The sequence below is a fragment of the Nelusetta ayraudi genome, unplaced genomic scaffold (assembly GCF_046127955.1).
Source record: "Nelusetta ayraudi isolate G7.1 ecotype Tasmania unplaced genomic scaffold, CSIRO-AGI_Nayr_v1 ptg000048l, whole genome shotgun sequence".
NCBI classification, from domain to species: Eukaryota; Metazoa; Chordata; class Actinopteri; order Tetraodontiformes; family Monacanthidae; genus Nelusetta; species Nelusetta ayraudi.
In genome coordinates this window covers 18,035,001-18,056,476 of record NW_027466098.1, presented here as the reverse complement: position 1 = coordinate 18,056,476, position 21,476 = coordinate 18,035,001, and the positions used below count along the sequence as shown (strand labels likewise).

The 21,476-nt window shown below is 43.1% G+C and overlaps 2 protein-coding genes across 9 annotated transcripts in view; both read left to right on the top strand.

Moving 5' to 3' along the window:
* The first annotated feature begins 147 nt into the window (after positions 1-147).
* psmd2 (proteasome 26S subunit ubiquitin receptor, non-ATPase 2) lies at positions 148-8,383 on the top strand. The gene is made up of 21 exons (XM_076036870.1): positions 148-322; positions 996-1,052; positions 1,142-1,306; positions 1,459-1,580; positions 1,878-2,102; positions 2,254-2,412; positions 2,593-2,737; positions 2,898-2,958; positions 3,059-3,205; positions 3,374-3,480; positions 3,718-3,845; positions 4,041-4,128; positions 4,333-4,495; positions 4,659-4,760; positions 5,183-5,334; positions 5,439-5,522; positions 5,762-5,930; positions 6,470-6,564; positions 6,677-6,803; positions 7,029-7,147; positions 7,636-8,383. The coding sequence occupies exons 1-21, from the start codon at positions 200-202 to the stop codon at positions 7,816-7,818; spliced, it is 2,721 nt and encodes a 906-aa protein (XP_075892985.1). The 5' UTR covers positions 148-199; the 3' UTR covers positions 7,819-8,383.
* A 595-nt stretch (positions 8,384-8,978) lies between these two features.
* LOC142895639 (eukaryotic translation initiation factor 4 gamma 1-like) overlaps positions 8,979-21,476 on the top strand; it is a 26,885-nt gene continuing 14,387 nt past the window's right edge. For 3 of the 8 annotated variants that reach the window (XM_076036861.1, XM_076036860.1, XM_076036859.1), the window contains exons 1-8: positions 8,979-9,103; positions 14,110-14,231; positions 14,509-14,595; positions 15,101-15,133; positions 15,969-15,989; positions 16,570-16,761; positions 16,868-16,970; positions 20,605-20,744. In XM_076036861.1, the coding sequence (XP_075892976.1) occupies positions 14,157-14,231; positions 14,509-14,595; positions 15,101-15,133; positions 15,969-15,989; positions 16,570-16,761; positions 16,868-16,970; positions 20,605-20,744 (651 nt within the window). In that variant the 5' untranslated portion in view covers positions 8,979-9,103; positions 14,110-14,156. Of the gene's footprint in view, positions 9,104-14,109; positions 14,232-14,508; positions 14,596-15,100; positions 15,134-15,968; positions 15,990-16,569; positions 16,762-16,867; positions 16,971-18,792; positions 19,345-20,604; positions 20,745-21,476 lie in introns of those variants that run through there. The other 5 variants (XM_076036865.1, XM_076036864.1, XM_076036862.1 and 2 more) reach the window with 4 other exon arrangements.

Genomic DNA, 21,476 nt, shown 5'->3' with positions numbered 1-21,476 from the left:
TGAGCTATGGCATATATTCTTTTAATTCGCCTATAAGTTACCTCTAAACTCGTTTTTGAGAGACTTGAAGTGCACAACAAAGTACGAATCTCTACCAGCAGAGGGTAGTAAAGAGGAACCATAAATTATATTGCACACCAAAGAAGAAGCGGTCCGCCACAGTTTCATTCGCTAGCCTGTAGTGCATATATCAGCAGCCATGGAGGAGGCAAAAAACAAAGAGAAGAAACAGCAAGAAAAGACTGATGAGAAGGAAAAGGAGAAGGAAAAGGGGCAGCAGCCCTCGGCTAAAGATAAGGATAAGAAAGAGGAGCAAGAGTTGGTAAGTCTGGGTACCTTTCTTCATTCAAGTGTGTGCTAGCTGTCGTTCCGAGAGCCAGACTTGTTAATTTGCCTTAGTCACTGCGCCTTTGACAACATGGTACCAGAAGGCCGAAGTCACTGCCATTCGAAATAACTAACTGACGCAGTCTGGCCCACAATAACACAATTCTTCGATATAACATAATTCAAAATGAAGAGCCTCGCCTTTATGGATTTTGTGGTTACTTATATCCTATTCAATAACTACCCGGAGTTGCTTGAGTTAGCTTCATGCTACTCTGCCGGCTAGCTAATGCTAGCTTGCCGGACGTTGTATTCACTGCTGCTAGCGAGCCATGTCAGCGTTGGAAACAGAGATAGTATGACACAACCGCTCGCCGAACACATGAAAACATGTACTCAAAGTTGTCTTGTTGTCAATATTAATCTTTTTTTTCCCCCCTCTCGTCACGGTTAAATTCACCCGACTATTCAATTTGTTGTGTCTCTGTTTACTTGAGGTACTAAAGGTTAAACACTGTCACTCTAAATCGTATTAATTAGTAATTACATGACTTTTACATAATTGTTGTGACACAGAAGTGTCCAATACTATTCAATATGCTTGTTACAGGTGTTTTTAAATTTAAACTAAATAACATATTGTGGTATTCTATTTTACCATCCTATAGTCAGAGGAAGACAAACAGTTGCAAGAGGACTTGGAAATGATGGTGGAAAGATTGAGTGTAAGTATTTGTGCCGTTTTTATTCAGATTTGTCCTTCAGTGTGTGAGCTACGAGTAAAAGACATTGAAAATGCATGCTTGTTTTTCAGGAGAAGGACACTGCATTGTACCATCCTGCGCTGGAGGAGCTCCGCCGACTGATCCGTTCATCAACCACTTCCATGACCTCAGTCCCCAAGCCCCTCAAATTCCTCCGCCCACATTATGGCAAGCTCAAGGAGATCTATGAGGGCATGGCTCCTGGAGAGAACAAGGTATGTCATCATTAACATTAGAAAATAAATAATTATTCTAATTGGTCAGATGTATAATTAAGATCAAATCAGCTTATTATGTTGCTTCCACAAGGCTCATATCAAACCTTATAGTTCACTTGTTAATTTATTTATTTTTTTCTTTGTTGCAGAGGTTCTGTGCAGATGTGGTGTCAGTGCTGGCCATGACCATGAGTGGTGAGCGAGAATGTCTGAAGTACCGGCTTGTTGGCTCTCAGGAAGAGCTGGCTTCTTGGGGACATGAATATGTCAGGTAAGACTTGTGTCATTGTCAGCAATTCCGTATTGTATGTTCCTTTTTTTCATTTAAGAATTAAAAAATATTGCAATTGTGATAACGGCACCAAAATATATTATTTTTTCTTGTTCATCTGGACTCTGTAATATGCTATTAGGTACATTAATTTGATGTTTATAATGAATCGCTGTGTTCTGATGATTGTGTTGCAGTGGTTTTACATTTTGCTATGAGTTGTGTTTTGACACTAAACTCTTGAGAAATAATGCAAGATGGAGATCTTTACACTGTTTGGTGTCTTTCTGCCTACAGACATTTAGCTGGTGAGGTGGCCAAAGAGTGGCAGGAGGTTGAGGAAAGTGACAAGACACAGCAGGAGACACTGCTGAAGCTTGTGAAGGAGATAGTTCCCTACAACATGGCCCACAATGCCGAGCATGAGGCATGTGACTTGCTGATGGAGATCGAAAGACTGGACATGCTGGAGGACTATATTGATGAAAACGCCTATGGCAAAGTCTGCCTTTACCTGACAAGGTACATCTCTGTTTTTGACTTTGTTTAGAAAAAAAATAAGCAAACCCATTTTTTAGCCTTTCTTTTGGATGTAATGGAGGTAGATGTTTGGTTTTGTTTTTCCGAAAAAAAAGTGAAATTTTTTCTTCATGGCTTTGTTTTCCTCCCTCAGCTGTGTGAGTTACGTTCCTGAGCCAGAAAACTCAGCGCTGCTGCGCTGTGCCCTGAACATCTTCAGAAAGTTCAATCGTTATCCAGAAGCCCTGCGGCCGGCCCTGATGCTCAATGACGTGGAACTGGTAGAAAATATCTTCACATCCTGCAAAGACATGTAAGGACTTGAAGAAAAAAAAACTTATTTACCAAATAAGAGGTTATGGATTTTGTTAGTTTTGTTGGTCTGAATAATGTCCATCTTTCTGTGTTTTTTTTCTCACTACATTTGTTATCATTCCTCGTTTGCTCTGATTTTGGGGCGGCGCGATAACATAAAATTGTCTTTGCTCTACAGAGTTACTCAGAAGCAAATGGCCTTCATGCTGGGTCGCCATGGTATGTTCCTGGAGCTCAATGAGGATGTAGAGGACTACGAGGACCTGACAGAAATAATGTCCAATGTGCAGCTTAATAGCAACTTCCTCGCTCTGGCCAGAGAGGTGAGGAAAACACGAGAGACTCAGCCTTGTGGATTTCAAAAGTGTTTTTTCATATTGCTAATTATTTGTCCTCAATTGATTTTCAACTATTGGAATGTAGAAGAAGGGTGAAAATGATCTAGTGACTCTTAGGAGTTGTAATCTCTTTTGCGCTCAACAGTTGGACATCATGGAACCCAAAGTGCCAGATGACATCTACAAGACACACCTGGAGAACAACAGTAAGTCCATTTCTGAAGATGTTTTTAACATAGCGGGTCTACTGACAGTGATTGAGTTGTTATGTGGCACCACGTCTTACCTCGACTCTGTATGCGACAGGGTTTGGAGGCAGCGGCTCCCAGGTGGACTCTGCTCGTATGAACTTGGCCTCTTCCTTCGTGAACGGCTTCGTTAATGCTGCGTTTGGACAAGACAAGCTGCTCACAGACGACGGCAACAAATGGCTGTACAAGAACAAGGACCACGGTGAGGGAACCCGCTGGTTTACCCTGTCGTCAGATGATTCACTGTGCTTTCTTTGTCTTATTCATTTATTGAGGCTATTGAATTGCACATCACATCTTTTTTTTGTTTAGTGTTTGTGTTTTGTTGAAATGCTTTTGAAGTCACGTGAGGTCGTTTCCTTGTCTGCAGGTATGTTGAGTGCAGCAGCCTCTCTGGGTATGATCCTGCTGTGGGACGTGGACGGGGGTCTCACCCAGATTGACAAATATCTCTACTCTTCGGAGGACTACATCAAGGTTCATGTCCAATCACATTCATCTCCTGTTGACGTGTTGTAGCTTTCAGGAATTAATTGAAACAGATTTCTTTGAGTTTATATTTTAAATAATGTGCTTTAACAAAAAAAAAAAAAAAAAAAAATTTTAAACCAGTAACTCTGTTTCCGCTTCTTCACTAATAACTTACACTTTCCTCCTTGAGCATCGACAATAAGTGTCATGTTTTCTCACACGTTCGTCTTTCTACCCATGCAGTCTGGTGCTCTCCTGGCCTGTGGTATCGTCAACTCTGGTGTAAGGAATGAGTGCGACCCGGCCCTCGCTTTGCTCTCTGACTACGTTCTACATAACAGCAACATAATGCGGATAGGAGCCATTTTTGGGTGAGTAGATGGTCGACTTGCACACAGATACACATTGTGGCACATGGACATTTTGAAGGATGAAGCGCTGTTTGTTTTCAGAATTCTTGGGTATTTTTTATTCAGTGTCTTTAGCTGTTGTTTCATGAGACTACATAGATGTTATAGTGCAGTTATTATGGCAGTGTTGCATAATCCTTGTTGTCCTGGTTACAGACTTGGTCTTGCCTACGCTGGCTCCAACAGAGAAGATGTCCTGTCTCTGCTGCTTCCGGTCATGGGAGACTCCAAATCCAGCATGGAAGTATGAAATTCTCTTTTTTCCTCCCTTAATTCATTGTAGACATTAAAGTACTGAATATCCTATCACACAAGTCTTGCCATCGTGACAATACACAAGTATTCTCTGGGAAAGTTTTATTTGGCCAACACTGTTTATGGCGTATATGGAGTCGCTGACATATGTGCTCAATTTCCTAATATTTAATGGAATGTCCTCTATCTGCAGGTGGTCGGTGTGACGGCGCTGGCGTGTGGAATGATCGCAGTGGGCTCTTGCAATGGTGACGTGACCTCCACTATCGTTCAGACCATCATGGAGAAGAACGAACAGGAGCTGAAGGACTCATACGCTCGCTGGTTACCTTTGGGCTTGGGTCTCAACCATCTGGGTAAGGAGCGACTCCAACTCAGGTTATGAGCGTTTTAATACGCTGGTGTCAAGCGCAGTCGCGTGGTACATAAGAGAAGCACAATAGCGTTGCAGCAGTTCCTCTGATGTGAAGTGAAGCAGCTAACTGCATGCATGTTGTTGTTGTTGGTTTTGCCTCACAGGTAAAGGAGAGGCGATTGAAACAACACTGGCTGCTCTGCAAGTTGTGCCTGAGCCTTTCCGCAGCTTTGCCAACACACTCGTTGACATCTGTGCATATGCAGGTCAGTACTTTGATTTATTTTACTCTTTTAATGACTCCATCCAAAATGAAAGGATCCTGGAAGATGCCACATTGCTCTCATTATGTTTGTTTTAATTTACACATTAAGTTCTGTATGTGTGGATTTTTTTTATGTCCTTACTGAGTGGCTGAGTGTTATGACAAAGTGTTGGATTGACGTGGCTGCTCTCACCTTCACTCGTGCCTGTAGACATTTGTTAGTTTCATTGCACGCAGCTACAGTAAACTCTGTTTGTGCCTGCTGACATCAGTGTTGACCAGATTTTAAGATTAATCTTCCAGATTATCATTATTATAATGATTGGTTTCGGTATAAAAACCCATTATTATAGACACCAACTCGCCTTTAGCCTGCTTGCTTCAATCTCTCAATAAGTCCACGTCTCACCTCTTGCATCTTAGGTTCTGGAAATGTACTGAAAGTCCAGCAGCTTCTGCATATCTGCAGTGAGCACTATGAAGCAAAGGAGAAAGAGAAGGAGGAGGACAAGGACAAGAAAGATAAGAAGGACAAAGATAAGAAGGAGTCTCCTGCAGACATGGGCTCCCACCAGGTAAAGGCCTCCACATCTGTCCTAAGCATCTGTTTTTTCCCTTTTGTGTTCTGGCTCCTTTATTGGAAATGTAAGTGCTCATAATTGTCATCTTTACATCATAGGGTGTAGCTGTTCTTGGCATTGCCCTCATTGCCATGGGAGAGGAGATAGGTTCTGAAATGGCTCTGAGAACATTTGGACATCTGGTTGGTGGCAGCTCAGAATATGTGTTGTGTTTCATTTCTTATTTTCTGTGTAAATTTGCTCGTTTAATTTTTGCCATGTTTCTTTTTTATATGCAACAATTTTTCCAACCCTCTGCCAAAATAAGAGCAATTTTTAGTTTTTCTTAGTCCTCGCAGTTTTTGTGCTTGACCAAAAAAAAAAAGATCACTTCATCTTACACCCTCTCTCTCTCTCGCTCGCTCTTCTTTCCTGGCATCAGCTGCGTTACGGCGAGCCGACCCTGAGGCGAGCAGTGCCCCTCGCCTTGGCTCTCATCTCCGTCTCCAACCCTCGGCTCAACATCTTGGACACCCTCAGCAAATTTTCTCACGATGCTGACCCAGAGGTGTCTCATAACTCCATCTTTGCCATGGGCATGGTGGGCAGCGGTGAGTCTGATAGAAGGCCAGGAGTATAGTGATGTGCAAACAGACTGAGCATTTCTCTGACTGATCTGTCCAGACTTTTCAGCACGAGTTGGATTTAAAAAATATATATATATATTCAAACAGTGTTTTAGAAATAAAAACCTGATCATTAAGATAATATTCTCTGAGCTGAGTCGGACACTCTTCTCTCATGGTTGTGTGATTTGTGTTCAGGATGAAACAGGTCATCTTCCATCCTTTCAAAGTTACTTAAATAAAATAAGGTTTTGTCAAAAATGTTTTGTTTTTGGTCAACAAACGGACTGTCTGTTTCAGCTGTTTGTTTATGACCGTAAAAATACTAAATTCAAGTTTACCTTTACTACACATTGCCAAATTTTATAGCTAAAAAAAACTTTCTTGGCCACTTAAACTAGAGTTTTTTTTTTGTCAAGATCTCTGGAGTTCTTTAGCTTCCTTTCGGACTGGTTGTACCTCCAGAGTCAACTTCCTCAACATTTTTTTTTTTACGAGCTCTTAATTTTCTTCCATTTCCTCAGGCACAAATAACGCCCGTCTGGCTGCCATGCTGCGACAGCTGGCCCAGTATCACGCCAAAGACCCCAACAATCTCTTCATGGTCCGACTGGCTCAGGTGGGTGGCCACACAAACGGCACTCTGTGCGAGATCCCAGTGAACTTTTGGCGAAGGACGTGTTGAGCGCACACGAGCTGCTGTTGACTCTCTGCTATTTGTGCCTCCTCAGGGTCTGACTCACCTGGGCAAAGGCACACTGACACTCTGTCCCTACCATAGCGACAGGCAGCTGATGAGTCAGGTCGCTGTGGCTGGACTGCTCACTGTCTTGGTTTCCTTCCTTGACGTCAAAAACAGTGAGTTTGTTTTTCTACCTGCTGCTGTCACTTCGTCTGGTTCAGTTGGGTTTCTCCTGATTGTGCAAAGCGCTTTGAGGCGTGTTTGGTTGTGATATAGCGCTTCAAAAAAGAAAGGTAGATTTGATTGATTCAATAAGCGGACGCCTCTGTCATTATGACCAAATACTGAAGTTGTGCCCGCCGCGTTCCTCTTCTCACTTGCGTTTATTGTGTGTTTTACAGTCATCCTGGGAAAGTCGCACTACATTCTCTACGGGCTGGTTGCGGCGATGCAGCCGCGTATGTTGGTCACCTTCGACGAGGAGCTACGACCGCTGCCCGTGTCCGTCAGAGTGGGACAGGTGATGACTTGACAATCAGTTTTTATGGAAAACTGTAATAGTGAAAACTAAAATGTTAATAGAATAATTTCAGTCTTTAAAAAAACATGAAATATAATGCTTCTTAAAAAAATAAGAAAAAAAAGGGGGGATGTTTGTCAAACTTGCAAGAATTATCATTATGAGTGAGCAACTTCTCTTTTCTTCTAGCTTATGTTGGCAGAAAGCCCTAATAGATAACTTAGCAAATTATGAAGCACAAATCACATTTAGTGTGCATTTATGTTTGGTGCTAACCCTCTGCTGAACTAAGGGCTGCAAACTGTTTTTAATTGAATCAAACTAATACAGATACTTCCACTTGACACCAAATGATGTGCTTAGGTACCAGTGTTTCTGGTTGTAGTTTTATGCTATTGGTATGCAAAGTATGCTGTGAATCTTATCAGCTATTGCTCAAATCTAATCACTCTGGTCTGACGTGTTACCTCTGTCTGTATTGTTCGCAGGCCGTCGACGTTGTTGGCCAAGCCGGAAAGCCAAAAGCAATCACAGGTTTCCAGACCCATACCACACCTGTGTTGCTGGCACATGGAGAGAGGGCTGAGCTGGCTACAGAGGAGTACCTCCCAGTCACCCCCATCCTGGAGGGCTTTGTCATCCTACGCAAGAATCCCAACTATGAATCCTAAACCACCACCACTACCACCCTGCAAACAAAAAAAAGCCCGTGCTCACTGGCATTTTTCTCTACGTGGAGAATCAACCCTCCATGGGTCATGACAGTTATTGTATTTAGCTACTAAAAAAAGAGCAGGACAGGCCTATTCTTCCCTGTGTCTTCTCAATTTGTTGCTGTGTGACCCAGCTCCTGCAGTCATTAAAAATGGATAACAGGCGTCTGGTTAATTGGATTAAGACGACACAAGGAAGCTAAATCAGGGACCTTATCAGTTAAACAACCAAGTTTTCCCCGCGCTCTATTTTTGATCCACCTCTGCTGTATAAGGCAGAATAATCTGAGCAGTTCAGAACTGGGAAACCATTCACCTCTCCTTCTCGTTAGATGTCATATTATTGAATAGAACTAAACCGCTCAGTGCACATCAGTGTGTCTGCACATGTGTGTTTTCTGCTACTGGCATCCTCAGTCATCTTTTTGTAATTAGAGCATTTGAAAGTGTGTATTCTTGCCATGTTTTTGTTTTTGTTACAGAACTGTATACGAATCCAAAATAAAATCTCAGATCCACCTGGTGCATATGTCACAGTGCTGTGTTTTCTCCATACATTTACTCTTTAGAGTCTTAGTTACACAAAACATAACTAATTTTAATAACTACATTATGGTATTTGTAAAGGACATTGTATATGTGACAGGTATGATAGCAAGAAAACGACCAGATACTTACTATTATTGAAAGCTGTGGTCATATAAATTGAACAAACCTTATATGTATTTATTAATTCCTTTATTTAGTTGGTTAGTTAGTTAGTACTGTATTCGGCTCTATAGAAAAATAGTACCAGTGAAGTGCGGCGTTTAAGAAACTCAAGATGAGTGAAAGTACTACGCCACTGGATGCTACTTATAATTGTAGAGAAACCCCTACAACGTACTAAAGTAGTCATTAAAATAGATGGAGTTTTTTTTTTTTTTTTTTTTTTTTAAATCCGTTCCTAACACATACAATTGAGTTGGATATATTATCACGAAATACGACTATTTTATTTTGATAACGTAATTTAATTTTAGAGTTTAGTCACCTATTTGACTTATTATAAGGGAATGCAAATAAAAAGTCTTCCTATTTAAAACGTCTCATGCATTTTATCAATGTTTATGCAGTCTTCTTGGGGACAAAAATACGACTGCTGAGAAAGTTTCACGTGATGGGATTCTGCCGGAATTACCTACCTACCGGCTTCCGGGAAGATTTTCCGTCCGTCCGGCTCTGCGGACTCAAGGAGAGAAAGGTAACGGCTACAGTCCTCCGTTAAATTCTTTATGGAAATGTTTAAATACTCAGATAAATGTCGGGGTGTTCCAATGCCGAAATTCGGAAATGACGTTGGAGTACAATTTCTGTTTCATGTTAAGATGTGAAGACGTCCGTAGCCGTATGGACTTTCTTCAGTGGTCGGTGCTCCCGCTGTGTTTTCAGGGATTAGCCAGCTAGCTCGTCGCTAGCATTCCATGCTAATGCGACGTGGGTGTTCTTTCTTCACTATAGCTCGTCCAACTAGACCGCTAACATCACCGTACGTACACAGAAAAGTCCGTAAACGTGTGACGTTTCGAAATATATCATATGACATACATTTTATGATACGTGACACGTGTTGGAGAGACTGTTTTGCCACAATGTTGTTGTTTTCGTCGGTTAACAGAATCGACGCTGCTTAAGCCTAGCCACACGACCGCTCGCGAGCGAGTCATTCACAGCGTTAGAATGCTGTGTGGCAGTCGGATTGAAATTACTTTAGTTTTGGTTGGGAGTTGTACTATGTCCTTAATGCGGTCTTCTACGCAAAATGTCGAGAGGCCCGAGTTCTCAGTTTGGAGACGTGACTCTTTAAAAATGGGTAGTTGTGATTGCTAATAAAGTACAGACTTATAACTTGACACCCGAAACCTTGCCGTGTCCATGTTATGTTATCGCCGGTCATACCAATATCATTTTTTTAGGCTGACTTGGTCTGTAAAATAGTCCTCAGATGATTCACTTGGGGGAGATTTTAAACAAAATCGTGTCTCCTCTCGTCTGTCAACCGCGTACTTGCGGCTAGTTCGTCTGCTTATGTGGCAGCAACGCAAGACGTCTGGCATTGTGAGTTAGTCCTGTATCAGGCTCTGAGGGGTCAAGATAATCGGGAGGTGGCTGCTAATGAGGTTGTCAGGTCGCTGGGCTTTACACGAACCGTTCTTAGAAGAACATTCAACAGAGTATGTGCGATGTCACCCAGGCATCTCCAGAAATGTGCTCATCATGGTGCATCCACATAAACGTGGGCTGTCGCGATGATGCGGCGGGGGTAAACTGTGTGCATGATGCTTCGCTGTAAAGTCGAAGAGGCGTCTGACTCACGCTTGCTCACGTTATTTTCAGTCATCGCTATCACGACATCGTTTGACAGCACAACTAACGTGGCCACCCCACACACTCTGCTAGCTTGCGCACTCGTGTCGAGTGCGAGTAGCATTCCCAGCCGTTGCACGTTGCAGCTAATAGTCAGTAGCCCCGTTTATTAGCTCGACAGCTATCCGGACAGGTAAGCCAACAACAGAAAATATTCGCGCAGTCGCCGTCACGTTTCGCCGATGCCGCCGGTTTCTGCAAAGGTCGTTTGCCAGGTGTGATTTACTCCGTTCAGAAATAGATGGCTGCCGGAGACCAAACACATCATTTGAGGTGTGGCTGGCACGAAGCCGGTGGCCGGGGTTTGCGTCGCGCCAACAGCCAGGGAAACCACGTGGTAAACCCAGATTGGGCCTCGGTCTGGGTTAGCAGCATGGCTAACGGCGGAAGGCACAACAGCGCGTCTCCGCAGCCGCATTTGTCCGGAGTTGCGGTGAGATGTGGTGCCTGATTGTGGATCACATATTGTGCGGACGCACGGTCAGCCGCCTTTGTAAGCAGATGGTCTGTGCGAGTAGATAAGCCGACACGCCCCTGTGTCACAGCAATAGCGCCTCGCCTTCGCAGCCGAGGAAACACGAGTGCATTTTTATTTATTTATTTTTTCACCCATGGATTGGTAGCCCCGGCGATGGTGTGTCTAACCTGTTTGTTGACACCGATAATTTGGTGTCAGATTCGCGTTGCCGCACACGAGTACGTTCATGCTTTAGTTCCTTTTTTGTTTGTTTCTCACCGCCCTGCATGCTGTAGCAGGCGTGTGGCTGATGTCAAGGACCTCAGACATGTGACCTTAGCAGGGGGTTGTGGGTCCAAAATGGATGCAGTGTCACGCATGTAATCAAACGACCTGTAGCTCATGCGTTTGTCTCAGGTTGTTGTTGTTGTTTTTTTTTGTGTGTGTGTGTGTGTCTCGCTGCAACCAACGTCACAGATTTTAAGGTTAATAATATACAGACGCCTTTAACATTTTTGTTCCTGTAACTGCCACAGTGGGACTATTATTAGTGTGATGTGCCTGAGTCAGGCCATCTGACATAATTTCAGCATCTAGCCTCCAGTCGTTAAGCTCGACAACCAAAAGTCTGATTAACTGAAGTCACATTAGGGTTCTTCTCAAGTGAGATAATGTGCTTCTCTCAAACAGGGTGTCTCTCTCCTTGCTCACATTTTTAAGACAACATAGTCAGTTGACTGAGCCTTATTCATTTCTTGTTGATAAAGAGTTGCACAAAGATGACTCACAAGCTATCGATCCATGATTCTCATTTCACAAAATTATGCGAAGTATATGATGAACAAAAAAAGGGTGTTGGGTCATAGTTAATCGAGAGTTAATGTGCATCGTTATTACAGCGTTGCGTTGCATGTATTATTTTAAGTGCAGTCTTGTATAAGGCAACACATTCAGAACTTTTTCCAGGGTGTAATATTTTGGTGGACCTTCAACTCTTGGTGAGTCTGTGGCATTTTGACCTCAGGGACATTCCAAGTCAAATGTTTCTTTTTAGCAGGTGTGCTGAGAGCAGTATAAAGATGCTTATGTTTTCTCCAAGATGGTTTTGGAACTATGGGATGCTTGGTGAAGTGGCTCGGTTCTAGCAAAATTTGGAGAGTGTCGCTCTTAATTTTTTGTTATATATGAATCAGGTCACGAAAATAAGTGTTTTATTCGCATTCGTAGATAATCAGCATGTATATTTACTGCAGACAGAGGGCAAGTCTACTTCTGGGCAGCTGGCAACATTGCACAACGTTTGACTGCAGTGGCTTGGTTAGAATGTGAACGTGTGCAGGGTTTTGTGATATATTTCTTCACGCTGACGTTCCAGCTGTTATACCGTTATAAGACATGATATAAGATTGTGATGGACACCAGCAAACAAGGATTCGTGTTAACACTTTCCACTATTCAATCAATAGACGCCACTAAATCTCACGCACTGGTCCTTTGAAATAGCAACAGACAAATGTTGACGCCTCAGCAACGCAGAACATACCTTTGGAAAATGTTCACCTCTGCTGGCTTGGCTGTCATCAAGATAACTTCATGTTCTCTGTTGCCTATATGTTATTACGCCCAACATGTTGCTGCACGGCATCGTTAGTGTTGCTATGATCACTTTATAACATGGCTCCCGCTGATTGGTTTGTCACTTAAAGCTGACTCCGCAGGTCGCCCTTTGCTGCACCCTTTAACACGATCGCCATCCCGACATGTATCCAGCCCCCTCCTGCACACACAGTCATAAGAGAGTGCCGGAGGCTTATGCAACACTTGAAGGAGCATGTTTCACCAGCAGGTGTTTTGGTGGCTGGATCACTTTGGCGCTGCATGCATGTCGGACCAGATCAAATGACCGGGCCATGTGTCAGTAGTGGGTGGAGGTGCACCTCTATGGACCACCAACAGAAATTCTGCTGAAAAGCACAGATTCCTATTAAAGTTCTGCGTCAATATTGTCACACTTTCCCTGCCGTAGTTTTGCACACAAATGTTTTGTTACAGACTGTTGAAGAATTTGTGATTAAAGAAAAGCTTTGCTCCGTGTCTGTCACCAGTACATTACTTGGTAAAGTTGTTAATCTCAATTTGTAATTCTTTAAGGAAGTGAATTATTATTGTTTTTTTTGTTTTGTTTTTTTAGATTAGTGAGTTTTTTTTTTTAGGGATTCTCCACTGTGAGAAGCAAAGTCTGCAGCACTTGGACATGTTCATAGTCTAAGACCCTCTTTTAAGCCTCATAGTTTACTCAGCATTTCATATCCCAGCCTGGCTCGCTCAACTCTACAGTCTGTCTGTCTGTTTGTAGATGCCTGTCACCTCTACTGTCATTCCTTACTGAAAAGTGCACCATCACTGTTTTTCTTAGACTTTCAAGCTTGAGTTAAACCTGTCTAAGCCATTTTGTTAATCATCAGTTATCAATCTGTTTTTCCACAAGCATTTAATTGCAAAATTAAAAGTCTTTGTCGGAGCCTATTAGCTTGTGTTGCTCTTTGTTTTGCCACAGTCATGGAAACGGTGATGAGAGCAAACACTGGTGCCGCATGAGTTCCTCTCTTTGAAAAAAGAATGATGCTCTGATTCACCATGACTCAGGGTTTTTACTCGGCTGTGTGTGTATGCGAAGGGGTTTTATGTATATGTGGCTCCCTGGGCCAGATAGTGTAGGCTTTTGCTATAAATACCAAGTGTGTCAGTATTACAGGAACCTCATAGCCTCATGATAAGTGTGATGATATTAAATTACAGTTTTTGACCATCAACAAAAAACATATCAACAGTTGGTTCTGACGGCATCAGTTCTTATCAAAACAGGTTTAGGGGGCAAATTAGAAAGGGCATTGTTTCAAGCAATTAATGTTTGATTGTTTCCATGTGTAAAACAGCAAAACAACAACTCTTAAGTCATTGACTCATGAATACAAGATTTGAGTCTGGTAGGAGTCAGTCGGGCACTGTCCTCAAATCTGACGTCCCCCTGCATCAAAGCAGAATAAACTGCAGGCAAAGTTAATGTGTCAAGCATAGTTGAGTTAATGATGAATTGTATTTCCTGTGAAATTCATGAGCAAAATTTATGTCAGGGTGTATTCTCTTTTTTTTTTTTTTAAACCTAAGCGCAACTGCTGGGATTTTACTGCAGCCATTTGTCCCATTCAGTTAAATACATGACTTGAACTCGGTGGCCCCCAGTAAGTCAGTGACATGATGATCACTAGTACATTAAATTGCACATTGGCCATTGTTGCTGTAGAACTGGATGTCACTGTCTTGTACTCTGTATGGACGAACACATTTAACATCTTCTCTTTTTTTTTTCTTTTTTTTCTCTCCAGCTTTATGCACAGGAACACGTCTGCCTCCCCATGCAGAACCCCATGAAATGAATAAAGCACCACAGCCTATAACAGGATCCCCCTCCAACCCCCATCCTGCCCCCTCCCCTGGTCTCTCACAGGTAAGTGATGCTGTAACTTCACTTTCTGCACCGCCATCATAACATTGTCATGCATGGAGGGTGGCTGCAGCAAGACGCCACAGTCACAGTGGCAGCTCACTGTCTATTCTGATACTCTACGGCCTTACCTAAGAAAAGATGAAGTCATTGCAATGCAGCTGCATTCTCCAAGACAGAATATTAAATAATTTAAGGTAGTTCAAAAAAACTGGTGACCATAAATCGTGGCTTTTCCTCTTTTTCTGCCACTACTGATATCACTTCCTGTCTCTTGCAGCCCTCATTCCCCCCTGGGCAACCCACTTCTGTTGTGTTTGCCACTCCACCGCCTCCACAAATGAACCCACCACCACAGCCCCGACAGGTAGGCCCACCTACTGCTTACCTACTGCGCAGCACACGAGAGTACAAGTGCCAGATTCAACCCCTTCACACTGGAAAATTTGTGATGCCTTGATTTTTAATCACGCACATCGGTCAGATAATTACCGATAACAACAAAAGATTCTAATTCAAAACTGGATCGGTGCATGTCATGGCTGTTTTGTCCCTCTGACACTGTTGCTGTGTTTATGTTTGCCTTTATTGCTGCCAATCATTGTTCCTATCACATGTTCTGCCACCTGGAAACTGTAGTGCGCCCAAGAAAAATCTCAAAACTCATTTGTGATTCTCCCCGCAAGCTCCAACTATTAGCTTCAGCCTGTCCTCCATACTCCATTTTATTAAGATATGAATGTTTTGAATTTAATCTGGTTTCAATAATCCCTTAGTTGCTTCTCTAAAGCTGCAGAGTTATCAATGAAGAGTGATGCATGGGTCTCACTCGTTGTCTTTAACCTCTGTCCTGTTTGCATCTCCTCCTGTAGTTTGCCCCAGGGCCCCGACCTATACACCAACAGGTACTAACAGCACAACTAATGCACTCAGAGTACTCACATGTTACAGAGAAATCATAATCCCAGATCATTTCAAATGGTCCTGAAGTTCAAGTACAAATATTCACTTTTTTCGAAAACTTGTGTTTATTCTGCATTTAAGACAAATTGACCTCAAACTTCAAATGGATTATGACTGGAAATAAATCTGGTTTTGTCATTCTTGGAGATTACTTTTGATAAAGAGTACATTTATATTTTAAGTATGTCAATTTATATAATTCACTTCCCCAATAGTCTTCTTCAAGTTGATGATGTAAATACCATCACTTTTCCTCTTGTACACATACTGATCCATCTGGAAGTCCAAGTTGGTGCCTCCCAAATGGGCTCCTGCCGCCAGGAACTTCCGCACATTCTCCTCCTTCATTTGAAGTCATAAAGATGAGGTCAAATGATCATGTGAACACATTGATCTTGACACCCCTGCTGTCCAGCAGTTCCAGATGCATCGTGGAGAGAGGCAGCAGTACATATGATTTTAAATAATACCCACTCACTTTAAAAAAAGAAGTTTGATATGAATTCAACATAGAGTCTGACATATTTAATGTATTATTGCTTGTAAAGTCTCAACAAATGTCCATTTTGCTGAGAGTCACTCGTGCTCGTTGCTGAGGATTCTCTGTTCTACCTATTCTGTGCATGCTGCTTGTGAATTCACTGCGTGGCTCAGAGCGGGGGAGTATCTGGGGCTTTGCACTAACTGTTTGTGTTGCTTTGTTATTCCTTCTCTTTCCATCCTTTCCTGGCTTGTTTGATGTGTCTCTGTGTGTCGTCTGGCTGTGTGCTGCTGAAGGGAACCTTCAGGTCATTACAGGTAACTAAGTTTCCCCGTTTTTCCAGTTCCACTTGTTCCAACCCTCTGTCCCCCTTTTCTTCACACTCTTGAGAAGTGCTTATGTGCGTGTCTAATATTTGGCAGTGTTGCGCTTTCTTGGCTCGGTGTCATTTTGCTGGCTACGGCATTTAGCTCCCCAGGCCAGCAGCAGAATGTCAATGAGGATGCTCTGAATGAACCGGCGTTAGCTGCTTTATCTCTTTTGGCTGGCAGAGCCAATATGTTTCCAGTTTGGAGGAAGGCCACGGCTCTATGGGCAAACTGTGCCTTGCTTTAGGATGGACCAACACGTCCCATTTGCTTTCAGACATGAAGTTGTACGAAGGGAATGGAGGACTCTTTTAATGCTGTGGGTTAGAAAGGAAACAAAAACGAATAAATCCTTTGTCTTTTCCTACTTGCTCCACTTTCCTCCCCACCCAAATCCGCTTCCTTATGTCTTCTGTGTCCACTCTTGCGTCATCTGTTCATCTATTTTGTCCTCTCTGCTGTCGCATACTTCTTCCACGACCATATTATCCCCTCCTCTCATGCCCGTGTCTCCACGTCTCCTTTCCAGCCCTATTACACCAACAGGGCCAGCTTGCCTCCCAACAGCGGTCCACGGGGTGTCCCTCAAAGCAGCGGCGCTCGGCCTGTGACGCCACATGTCTACCAGGCAGGCCCTGGCTCCCAGATGATGATGATCCCGGGGCAGCAGCTGCCCTTCCCCAGCTCTCCACAAGCACCTGCTTACTTCATACCAGGACAGGTAGGACACACACACACACACACACACACACACAGAGAAGTGCTTTTAGAAGTTGCGATGCAGGATGGTGTTCACTGAGCATTTGTTTCTCTCTGCGTTTGCGTAGTACCGATCAGCGACATACGTTGCGACACCCCAGCAATACCCAGTCCAAGCGGGAACGCCAGGCTTCTACCCAGGCACCAGCCCTGCTGAATATGGTACTTATGGTAAGAGGCTCCTCACAGGGCCTCACCCCAGCCACTCACACACCTACAGCACAGCGACTGCCACAGCCACCAAAAGTGATGTTTCATATGATGTGAAATCATCTGTTATTATTCCGTTATCTTCAATCTATCAGCCAGATTGCATTCAAAAAGCGGTACTTCATAGCCAAAGGCGTCTTGATGCCCCTTACACATTTAAAGAGAAAACCAACTGATCCCTCTAGTATGAGGCGACAGTGCAGAACGTGTCTGCAATGGGTCCGTCGGCCCATGACCAACTCTGAACATCCATTCGACGTCAAACTAACAAAGTCCACTATTTGGACTTCCAACCCAACGTGGTCACATTTGACCTTTGAACTGAGTAAATTTTTTGACGCCAATTTGACATCTGACACCAATTCCTACTTAAGTACATTATTTTTCCATCGATGTTTCTGCTCACTGCATATTGTTTATCAATTATGACGAGTGAGTTCTGTTTAGTTGCAGACAAAAATAGTCAAGGGGGAAACTTTGTTTAATAACTGTTTGATAAACTTAAAAAAACAAACAAAAAAAAAAAACTCTTTGTTAATAATATACCAAAAGTAATCCTGCCCTACATGCATATTTCCTCATTTGGAATTTTTTTCTACGTCCATAAAAAATAAATGCTCATTTCACCCATATATCTTATTATGTATTTAGCATCCACATTGGTGTCCGTAGTTACGGCGAAATTCAAGTTTGGGAGAGTCCTGCTAATTGTTGGCTTTTGGATGTGATTTAGGGCTGCACAAATAAAGGATGATTGATTGATTGGTTAATTGTTTAGCGCAGGTTCGGTGAGAACAGTGTGTAATTGGCTTGTCAGGCCATGCGAGGGCAGTGTTTGTATCGTATTGTATAGACAGCAGCGGCTGGACTATAGCGATATATAATTTTGGCACACCATCTAGTGGCATCCAAGTGGTAGTACAGTACAGAAAGTGGCAGTGCCCTGAAAACAAACTTGCTGACCCCCCACTCAGCAGGCATCTGAACTATGTGTTCCCTTTGTTTAAACTGTAGTTCATCAGCAATAGAATGCCCTGGCCTGAATACCGCACTGCGAAAACAATTCCTCCAATGCACTCAGTGTGTGTACGACCGTATTTACAATACCTTTGTGTCATCAGAGCAGTTTGAATATGTTCTGAACATGGATGTGGATGAGGAAGAAGAAAAAAAAAATCACCTAAAAAATTTCCACCTATGGAAAAATACCTTTTTATAAAAGTTATATCATCAGTGAAACTGCTTGGTTCTTTAATGTGCCGCACCAAATATTTACTTTATTACAAATGTGATTGTTAATTGCAAACCTATCAACAATTCTATATATTATAAAGTATTAACACATCGATTTGTTTTAATGAATGTTATGGCTCACTTAACAGTTGCTTTATTTCTGTGTCCCGACTGTCTACTTCTTGGAGTGTGTGTGTTTTGTTGGTCAGTCTGCAAGTCACATGACGTGCCTTCACTTGAGTCATGTGATACAGGACTTGGCACTTCCACTGTGGGGTCTTCTACATTTTCAAACCTCACTTGCCAAATTCTGATCCTCTTAACCACTCTTATCTTGTCACACAGGTAAAAAAAAAGTGACAAATACTTATATATGAATCTCAGCAAATATTTGCTTATATTGGTGACATAGCTTTACAATATGTTATGGCACCCCTCTCTGAACCTCTCGGTGGTACAGTCTCTGCAACTTCCAGCTCCTTTTCTAGCAGTCAGGTAGAAGCACACTCAGACAGACAGACAGACACACACACACACACACACAGACACACACACACACACACACACACACACACACACACACAGACATATACTGTGCTGACGGGGTATAACCTCTATTTTTAACCCAGCCCCTTCCAGCTTAGTGATTTGCGTAACCCTTCCTGCATACATGTACACACTGCCCCTCCCCCATCCCATTAGATTGTGACATCTCCGTCTGCATGGATCGGATCACCGGTCCAGGGTAAAGAGATAGGGGAAGCAAATGGAGGCCCGTTGTGAATGACACAACTGAACCGCCTGCCAGTGCTCACAGGAAGGGAAATGGGAGGAAAGCAGGGACGGAGGAAGGTGGGGGAAAAAAGTGAAAGGCAGGGAGGAATTAGGAAGGTCAGAGGGAGGAGCCAACTGGAGACGGTCTGGAAAAGGGAGGGCAGTGCATTAAAAGAAGTCATTCTGAAGGGGGCACCTAGAGAGTGGACAGGAAGGAGTCGGGGGGGGGGGGGGGTGAAGTGAAGCCCCCTCTCATTTTTTCTGTCCTTACGCAGTTTTGCACGCAACATGGGCAACCGAGGGTCTCAAGATCAGCGGGACGCTGAGGGTAGGTGTCGTGGAAGAGAGTTTGCACTTTGTGGCAGATATCTCAGGCGTCTTCTAGGAAGCTCTCGCCTTCCCTCTCCTTCTCCCTCCATCTGACTTCCCTCCCCTTTCCCTCTCGCGGACTCTCTTTCCCGAGCTGGTGTGGGGTTTTGACTATATTTAGTCTGTGCTCCTCCTAGTCAACAATGCAGACTCAGTAACGTGAGTTAGACTGAAATGCCAGCAAAGGTGGCGAGAGGGAGTGCAGGGCCTCGCTTCCCCCGGTCTGAAATGGAGGCCTCTTCAATCTAAGGACTTTCTTTTCTTCCTTTGAAACTTGGCTGCGGCTGGTTCTGAACTGCAAAGGCCGATTGCAAGGCCAGGTAATATCGCCGGGCTGTTGAATATTTTAATTAGATGATTGACGAAGGAAGGCGAATGGAGCTGGTGGAAAATGTGGAAGCCCTCCTTTTCCTGGCCTTGCTGATAGGAGCTTTATCTTGACAAACCTGTAATGTGGTAATATGCACGCTCTAAGCAGGACAGGAGTTCCTTTGGTGCTATGAGGGGGCGAAAGTGCCGTGTCATCTGCAGGCCCATCTAGCGGGCCTCCTAAATACCTTGACTGCTTCTCTGAATATGTGATTTACATTCACTCTCCATCCATTTTTTTATGTGACATAAAGACATACTGGTTTAGTAGGAAGATACTGTTAGAAACTGTGTGATAGACATGTAAGACGTTGATGTATGTCCAAGTGGAGTTGCAGTATTACTGAACAAGTTATTGGCTACAGTTTGCAGGGATGTAAGAATGCTGCATACTTGTGTTCCTGTTCAGAAGCTACTTTTATTTTCCTGGACTGTCCCTTCCAGACTGACTTCAAGTTGGGGAATTGAAATGACTAGAATAGAAATGCAGTTGCAGTGAGTTTGTATTGTTTTTTGTTTTTTTTATATATATGTACTACCACGCATGTATCTTTGAATTGCTATGATGGAATAAATGCCACGTGGACTGAAAAGAATTTGCAGCTGCCACAATGCAAATCAGAAAGGAATCATACAAACCGTCACATTTTCATTTTCTAGCTGCCACAGAGGAAGCGAACAGGACGTGCTGGAGGTTCGCGTTATATACAGCTGAGAGTAATGCTGTCGTGTGTAAACACCGCTAATGTGTGTGTTTGTGTCCATGCTTGTGTCCGCGTCAACCAAGGAATGTTGCTTTACGCACCCTCTTCTGTGTGTGTGTGTGTGTGTGTGTGTTTCTGATCAACAGCAGGGGCCTACTACCCAGCTCAGCCTCAGTTCACACCCTCGGTGCAGGCGGCACCCGTCATCATGAATCCTGCGCCCCAGCAGCAGCAGCCACCTCCTCAGCCTCCCCAGCACATCCACACCAAGCGGGAACGCAAACAGGTACAAGAAGTTTGCATCCTCCCACATTAAATGTGGCACATTTTAAGATGACTTGTTGGAAGAAAAAAAACCTAGACAAAAACTCGACCCAAAACTTATAAATGGCAACGTTGACACATAAATTGCACATGTATCATGTATAATACATAAACACTGGAGAAAAGAATTGTACTTTTCAAAAGTGTCATACAAGAAAAGTGCCTTTTAAAAGAAGGCCATTGACATTTAACACAATTATAAAGAGGCAAAGTGCTCCTCTGTGCTCTGCATTCCGTGAGCAGTCACACAGAGCTGGTTTAACTCCACTCGAGCAGCTGCAGTTTTCTTCGTATAAGCTGTCAGTTCTGGGAAAGTCTGTCTTTGACCTAGAAAGTATTCGCATTAAACCTGATGTTAGTTGCACATAGGGAGTTATTTATCGTTTTAATTAGGATCATGCCTCGTTTGTCTCTTTAATCGCATTGTGTGTGGATAGCACAGCAGACTCCTGCTGTGCTATCACCTTTCTCTTCAGTCAAAATAACATCCAAGAGTAATGTGAGCATTTCTTATTGTTTCTGCAAAAAACAAAAGGAAAGAAGACTGCCAAAAAAGAAGGAATAAGAAAGAATTCTTTACTTTTGACTAATAAGATGAGCATCACGTGTTACTAGTACATTTGTTAAACGCAAACATTCTACAACTTTGCCAGCGCTCTGGTGCTACGCACACATTATGGTCTTATATATCAGT

Bases quoted from the DNA above. Each gene is read 5' to 3' on its own strand.
- psmd2 (XM_076036870.1), top strand. From the start codon at position 200: ATGGAGGAGGCAAAAAACAAAGAGAAGAAACAGCAAGAAAAGACTGAT. The intron at 1,307-1,458 runs GTATGTCATCAT...TCTTTGTTGCAG, and splicing joins TGGCTCCTGGAGAGAACAAG to AGGTTCTGTGCAGATGTGGT. The intron at 4,129-4,332 runs GTATGAAATTCT...CTCTATCTGCAG, and splicing joins ACTCCAAATCCAGCATGGAA to GTGGTCGGTGTGACGGCGCT.